At 34.1% G+C, this 8,078-nt stretch overlaps 1 protein-coding gene across 1 annotated transcript; it reads left to right on the forward strand.

The window, feature by feature from the left end:
• Positions 1 to 2,216: 2,216 nt before the first annotated feature.
• LOC147848750 (peptidyl-prolyl cis-trans isomerase CYP40-like) lies at positions 2,217 to 6,172 on the forward strand. The gene is made up of 9 exons (XM_087338164.1): positions 2,217 to 2,411; positions 2,528 to 3,028; positions 3,111 to 3,198; positions 3,285 to 3,337; positions 3,414 to 3,518; positions 5,206 to 5,281; positions 5,367 to 5,404; positions 5,643 to 5,695; positions 5,770 to 6,172. Coding segments are annotated over exons 1-9 (1,086 nt in total). The 5' UTR covers positions 2,217 to 2,240; the 3' UTR covers positions 5,771 to 6,172.
• The last annotated feature ends 1,906 nt before the right edge of the window (positions 6,173 to 8,078 follow it).

An 8,078-nucleotide genomic window follows, 5' to 3' on the forward strand; every position in this document is an offset into this window, starting at 1 on the left:
TTAGGATTTTCAATTTAGAAGTAAAAAGAAAATTTTAATAAGAATTCATATTCTTTTGAACAATAATTCAAATCGATACAAAAGCTTTTTAACAATTTCCCAAAACACCCTTAACCCTAGAATATCTTTTATGCACATTTGTTTTTAACTACAAGAATGCCATTATCATTGCATGCTAATCAAGTGTGTTGATGATGAGATCTTGTTCCCTAAATTAGAAATAACCATAGTAATCACTCAGATTATGTCAAAAATTAGAATATGATTATTAGCGATTTTTTTGCACGATAGTTGTCAATAAACAAGGTAGGGATGTGTTAGTAAATTCAAAAAACATGTATTGTTGAAGGCTTTCACAAAGTGTTGTTGTAGACATCACAATGTATCATCGCTTGGATCACAAAATGGAAAGAGTAGGTTAGTAATTCAAAAAACATAAGGCTTTTCACGAGATGTTACGCATCAATGTTGTTCCAATATGTTGTCTCATGATCGAGGCAAGGTGTAGGGGTATGTTGGCAATTTCATAAAAGACATGCTATCATCGCAATGTTCCAACTTTACCGCTGAAGGCCTTTAGCAATGTGTCGTGGGCCATTAGCATCGCCCGATTGGAGAAGCCACATAACATATGATTAGTGCTAATTACTTAGATTCGTGAAAGGCACACGTGATAATAGTACATAGTGACTTTGGATCGGGGATAATGATATGATCGGTGGTAAGGACTTGGATTAGAGAAGGCACACATAGTGTGATTAGTGGTAGGGACTTGGATTAGGGAAAGGCACACGTACTGTGATTAGTGGTAGGAACTTGGATTAGAGATAGGCACACATAGCGGGATTAGTGCTAATGACTTGGATTAGCACTAAACTCCCTCACACACATTGAACATTCATTTACTCTCTCCTTACAGCAAACAAATAAATAAATAAACAAACAAAAAAATATAAATAAATAAATAAATAAATAAATAAATAAATAAATAAATAAATAAATAAATAAATAAATAAATAAATAAATAAATAAATAAATAAATAAATAAATAAAAAGATAAATCAATCAATCAATAAAAAGATAAATAAATAAATAAGATAAATAAAAAAAAGAAGATAAAAAAAAGATAAATAAATAAATAAATAAATAAATAAATAAATAAATAAATAAATAAATAAATAAATAAATAAATAAATAAATAAATAAATAAATAAATAAATAAATAAATAAATAAATAAATAAATAAATAAATAAATAAATAAATAAATAAATAAATAAATAAATAAATAAATAAATAAATAAATAAATATATAAATAAATAAATAAATAAATAAATATATAAATAAATAAATAAATAAATGAAAAAAAGGCCGAGAAATCTCAGAGCTTCTCCTCGTTTTCTGAGAAGACAAACTCCATCGCTGCTCTCATCTCTTCTTCTTCTTCTTCTTCTTCTTCTTCTTCTTCGAGCTCCAGAAACAATTTCCTTCTGCGGTGCAATCTCTCCCGGTAAGCTCACCCCTCTCTTTTTCTCTTCTGTTCCTTCGATTCATTTCTTTCTCCATTTCTACAGACTGCTCCATTCGCTGGCATATGAACTGACAGAAATTAAAATGCATCTCTTTCTCTACCTGATTTGCCATGTCTTTCCCGTTGTTGATCTCCGCCGTTCCATGGGTTCCTTCTCTTTTCATACCTCATAGCTGTCTTCTTCAGTTTTGTTCCATTGATTGACATATGATGTAGCAGTAAGTAAAATGCATCTCCTTCTCTACCCCATATCCGTGTGTGTATTTGTTATGGTGTTTCTTTTTTCTTCTATCATTTCCTTCTTTGCATTCTCCTCTCTTCATATTGTTCCTCAGCTCTTTGGCTAATTAGTAAAGAAGGGCTATAGTTTTTGGGCCATCAGGGGTCAGCTTGCTTATCCAACGGCAATCTAGCTTCTTGATTGAAATTAAGTCTTATTGAGTTCAAAATCTCTATGAATTTTCCTTTGATTATAAAAGATCACTTAAGTGTGAAAGTTTAGTTAAATTTGGTGGTTCTGTTGGTGTTTACCATCCATTTTAAGTTCCAGAGTCTAGCTTAACTGGGTTCTGAACCAACTTTTTTATATCGTCAAGATATTTTCTGAATGCACAACACTACCAACTGCTACGGTTTATTGAACAATGAAGAAACTAAATACAATTTCATATTTCTGTGTGATTCAGGAAATCTAATTCTTTCCTTACACGATGGTGAATCCGCGATGTTTTCTAGACATAAGCATTGGCGGTGAGCTTGAAGGCCGGATAGTTATTGAGCTTTATCAAGATGTTGTGCCGCGCACTGTTGAGAATTTCAGGGCATTGTGCACTGGAGAGAAAAAGTCCAGCTGTGAAACTGGTTCCTGTCTGCATTATAAGGTGCTCATAGCTTCTATATTTCAGCTGTTATGTATTGCTTAAAATTTGAGCATACTTATGGATACATATATTATTATTCTACTAGGATTCTGAGCCTATATTTGTCTACCTTGAAGGGAATTCCATTCCACCGAGTTGTGAGAGGGTTCATGATTCAAGGGGGTGATGTTTCAGCTCGGGACGGAACTGGAGGTGAATCAATCTATGGTCCCACTTTTGAAGATGAGAATTTTCAGCTAAAACATGAAAGGAAGGGAATGGTATCTATGGCAAATTCTGGGCCTAACACTAATGCCTCTCAGTTTTTCATATCGACTACCCGAGCTTCTCACTTGGATGGGAAGCATGTTGTGTTTGGGAAGGTTATAAAGGGCATGGGAGTTGTTCGGAGCATAGAACATAGCCCTACAGATGAAGAAGGGAAACCATTTAATGAAGTTCTCATTGAAGATTGTGGTGAGATTCCAGAAGGAGATCAGGATGGTGTTATTGGGTTTTTTAATGATGCAGACACATATCCTGACTGGCCAGCAGATCTTGATGAGCAACATTCGGATTGCTCCTGGTGGATTGGTGCTGTAGATTCAGCCAAAACTTTCGGAAATGACTACTATAAGGTCTGGTTACTTATATTTATGATAACAGTGTTTCTATTGAAAGTATGAACTCTAGAATTTACTCTGATTTTTTTTGTTGCAGAAAGGAAATTATAAAATGGCCTTAAGAAAATACAGAAAAGCTTTGAGATATCTGGATGTTTGTTGGGAGAAAGATGGTCTAGACGAAGGTAAAATAGACACTTTCCTGTCATGACTGTACCCGTGTGTGTCTTACCTACATAATTGACATTGAAATTATTACCTCATTTTTCAGACAAAACAGATCTTCTGAGATTAATGAAGTGCCAAGTATTAACAAACAGCTCCGTAAGTACTCATCTAATCTTTTCTTCTTGATATGTTTAGAATTTGCCTTTGATTGTGCTGTTTCATATTGACATAGGCTTGCAAACTCAAATTGGGTGATGCAAAAGGTGCTCTTTTGGACACAGACTTTGCCACTCGTACTGGAGAAGATAATGCAAAGGCTTTGTTCCGTCGAGGCCAGGCTAGTTTATAACTTTATACTTCTTTTAGAGAGTAATGTTGTCTTTTTAAGATGGAAATTAAATTCATGAGACAGCACAGAACATGGAAAGTTTTTCTTGTCTACTATTCAGTGCTGCGTTTGAGAGATGGGTTATGAACGTGACATCCTCATAGTCATAAAGCAGTCTTGATGTTTGGTTTTTCTTTTCCAATTAGAAAAATTTAGCCATACATTTAAATTGATGTTTATGTCTTATGCATACATGTATATATATTGCATTCATCCATATCTGGGTCACTATGACATAAATGTAAAGAGATTTCTGTATGCATGTTGTATGGTATGGGGCGTGTCTTAATAAAATCATTTCTGTTATAGGCAGTTTCAAATTTCATGAAAGATTATTGCTTCTAGGATCCATTTCTTCAGGCCTGAGTGAAGTGTCAGTATGTGGGTTAGGACTGTTATCTTGTCTGCACATATGGGATAGAAAGATTACTCAAGTCTTATATAATAACATAGAGCCCTCTTTGATGACATAAGCTGGTAAAGAAAATAACGGCGTTGCTAACAACAACTCCAAGGAGAAAACTCGGAAATATCCATAGTAGTTTCTTTCTTTTCCCAAACGACCCTAATTTATGTCCCAGAAATACCCTAGAAATAGACAAAAGGAATAAATTGACCATGTATTTGCTCAAATAGCACTTATAATTGAGAAAACGCATATAGGATGATCATTTAAGTATCCAAACAGCACATATAGTTTCTCAATAGTTGAGTGTTGATTTTATACTAATCAAAGATTTCTCCAGTGACCATATAGGAGGGATTTCTATGAAGGAAAGCAAACAAGAAAAAGGAAATGTAAAACTGGTTAGGAAGAGTCATGTTTTTTTGTGGGCAACAAGCATTAAAGCTAACCTGGTCATTACTGTCTTTCTAGCACTTAATATGATGGTGGAAAAGCAGTAATTGAAGAATTTTATCACTACTGTCAAAATATTTCAGTGTTGAGAAATAAATGTATAGCTGTCAGTCACCAAAGAACAGCAAAAAACATGCAAAACAAATGTAAAAACGAGAACCAGATGCTGAAAGCAACTCTCAAAACTATATTATTAATGAGTCAGGGTTCGGAAATGGTATTCCTTCCAGATTTTGTGAATGATTGAGTATTCACAATTGATTAAAGATATTGCCTACTGTATAACACAGACGTTTGCATTAAATAATTCTTTTCCTTAATGGAATCACCAAAATATATTTCACACTTGCAAAATGATTGTTGATCCATCAAAACTCGAGCCTGTAGTCTTGACTCAAGTATCTATTGCTGAGATCTTATTAATATATTCTTACACTTAGATACTTGGTAGGCTCTTTAATCAATTGATTCTCAAGCTCATCAATGCTATACCTGGAATGGTACTAATCATCTTGGTATGATGGAGAGTGATTCTGTTTTCTGTATCATTTTCATCCTAGACTTTGTATTTCTTCGTATTACCGTGGTCATCAATATTCTGATGTCATCTCTATTTGCCATCCTAACATAATAACTCAATGCTTATGGTGACACTTGAAAAAATTGCACAGTATTAGGAGGAAGAGATGTTCTATTTATGCAAATTGTAATCTGTAATACATCGTCGTATTGATCATGCCACAATTATATAATGAAGTGTATTTGACCATTTTGCAGGCATACATGGCTTTGAATGATGTGGATTCATCTGCGGCATGCTTTCTGAAGGCTTTAGAACTCGAGCCTACTGATGGTATTAAACTTGCTAGTAGAGTCTAAATGTGAGTAAAGACAACAAAAGGATAACTGAGATCAATGTCCTCCTTTGGTCATTTCAGGTGGAATAAAAAAGGAACTGGGGATTGCGAAAAAAAAGGTATAACTCTTTATACCAATATATGATGTTTATATATATATACACACGGAAAGGCTCAGAAATACCCCTTAAGTATATAACGAAAAAACTCAGAATAATGAAAATCAAGAACTTCACTTTAAATCCTGGACTTCAGCACCGGATGGGCCAATTGGGGCAATAAAGATCTTGTGCATTTGATAGTTTTCCCTCATGTGTATATATTTGAAATTGGGAGCTCAAATCAAATTTTTTACAGATAGCTGAACGGAGAGACAAGGAGAAAAAGGCTTATGCAAGAATGTTCCAGTGGTATATCTCTGATTTATTTCCCTTCAATTTGCTGTTTATGACACAGCTTAAGTGCTTCTGTCATGATTTTACAGATAAAGGTGAATGTAGAACCAGGAGGTTTTGGCACGGTATTTTGAAAGCTTCAAAAGATATGTTGCAAAATCAACACTTGTATACCATGCGAAAAAATATACTTGTCATTGTTCCTGTTTTCAAGATACAGGTTATTAAGGACAATATATGCAACCAAGTATAGTAGAGAAATGTGTAAAATCTCCTGTTTGACAAACAGAATCCAGCCCTGATTGTTGAATCAGAGGTCAGCGGTCAGCAAAAAGAATTATGAAACTTCAACTCAGATTCAGGTAGGATTGCAGAGTTTTGCTAAGAGCAAATAAGGCTTATTCCAGATTTGTACTGCGAAGCAGTTTTGATAGAGATTTGTTTCGGTAATTGTAAAGAATTATTGGTACTCATGTTTTGGTTGATGGTTTCAGTTGAACTGTTGTAAATATCTCTGTTTTATGAGGTATTAAACATGGAGATTTCAGGTTATAATCACGTTGAATTTGTGACGAATGTGAGCGGCAGATGTGTACTGTCTTGAAACTCTTATTATTCAGAATGAGCTTTTTTTGTTTGCCAAACTAGGGGGATTACAAACGCTATCTGAATTGTAATGTGTTTTTTGAGAATCATGTGAAAACATAAACTAAAAGGAAGCATCACATTATTCAAATGGCACTGTTTACCAAAACTGCACCTTCTTGCATGTGGTTTGCCCATTTACTTGGGTAGAATTTGACACTTGTTGAACATTACTTTTCCCTTGGACGCATTAGGTTCAAGCTTTATAGGTACAGATTCTGAAGCTGCTGCAGTTCTGTGGTCTTCCTTCCTCAAAACAGAATAGGTTGATATAAAAGGGGAAACCCTGCCTATCATGGATCGGTTATTTGCAAGGACGGAGGGAAAGAAATTCTTTTGAGGAAATATGTTTTCATGATTCAGAAAGCGATCCTTGTTGTGTTGTGCTCATTGTGATAATACACGAATTAAAAAAAATAGTTACAGCAATTTGCCATGTACATTATCATTGACTCTTAAGCATGAGCATGGCATATAGTAAACTGAAACAGAATGTAGAAGATGTTAGGATTGGAAAAATTACGTTATGTGATGATTTGCTTAAATGAACAGTCTCAAAAGAGGGTTGTGTGATGTGTTGGACAAAGTGGCTAGGTGCAATTGGAGCTCACAAAAATAACAAATTACTTAATATTGTTTTGATCTCTCTTTCAGTTTTTACTTGTGCTTATAGCCTAGTGCTAAGCTACATGCTTACAAACCCATGTGTTAGAGTATTAAATCTCATTAATTGCATTAATTTTAAGATGGCAATACAGAATGAAGGTTTGAATGCATGACTGCTAGTTCCACTGAACAATATTACAAAACAATCAACTTTAACTGCCAACACAAATTCACTCCTAGTTTGTCTCATCTCCTACTTTTGTCCTACCCTAGATGTTAAATATCTTTAATTTATTCTCACTCATTGTCTCATTATTTAAGCCCATACTAATGATTAGTTAGAAAAGCTATGGCTTGAATTGGAGCACACTACAAAATCTACAATATACAACGAAAAGGGGAAATCATTTAGTAGGAGAGATTGGTAAGAAGATGGAAATGAACCTTTCACTAAAAATATTTTTTTATCTCAATGTAATAACATTTTTTACAATAAAAATGATGGTTATGTCACTTGCTTTGCTAGAAACCATCAAGAAACAAGGTGAAAACTTGCCATCCTTGTGATAGAAAATGGGAAATTAAACAAGCATCTCAAAAAAATTGATTGAGATGCAATTGATCAACTAACATAACTTGAGAATAAGTGAGCAATTCAAAATAATAATGCCAAATGATATTCCCAATTTCATAAACTTATACTTTTGAATGCTATATTTGTTCTGATGAATATAACTCTACTCTTGTTTTGGATAGAAATCACTTTACAAATCCCATTGTGTGAAAAGCAACATCCAAACATCATGTTGAGGTCTAAAAAACTCAACCTCAACCATCCTATGAACTTCAACCCAACCATCACATCAAGGATTGAAAATCTCACTTACAATTATCATGTTGAGTTTTTTAATAGTCCCACCTTAGGTGCTCCCATTGTGTGGACATGACCCACAACACCCAACTTGACCCATAGTGTAGACAAGGAAACTTGAGCAATTAGGCGGAGCTATAAACAACTCCCGTCATATGATTGTGGTGATCATAATGTAGAGGTAACACTACACACTTTTTTAAAGCATAGAATCTTGCTTTCAAGCTCAACAATTTTGGCAAATAGATTTATGGAACACTTTGGTTTTCAAGGTAT

Source organism: Azolla caroliniana, unplaced genomic scaffold (genome assembly GCF_043228905.1).
Source record: "Azolla caroliniana isolate FFs.n. ecotype wild unplaced genomic scaffold, voAzoCaro1.0.p SCAF_236, whole genome shotgun sequence".
Taxonomy (NCBI): domain Eukaryota; kingdom Viridiplantae; phylum Streptophyta; class Polypodiopsida; order Salviniales; family Salviniaceae; genus Azolla; species Azolla caroliniana.

Coding starts and splice junctions, on each gene's coding strand:
- LOC147848750 (XM_087338164.1), top strand. CDS start 2,241: ATGGTGAATCCGCGATGTTTTCTAGACATAAGCATTGGCGGTGAGCTT. Junction 3,519..5,205: donor CTTTGTTCCGTCGAGGCCAG/GCTAGTTTATAA, acceptor ACCATTTTGCAG/GCATACATGGCTTTGAATGA. Junction 5,405..5,642: donor TGGGGATTGCGAAAAAAAAG/GTATAACTCTTT, acceptor AATTTTTTACAG/ATAGCTGAACGGAGAGACAA.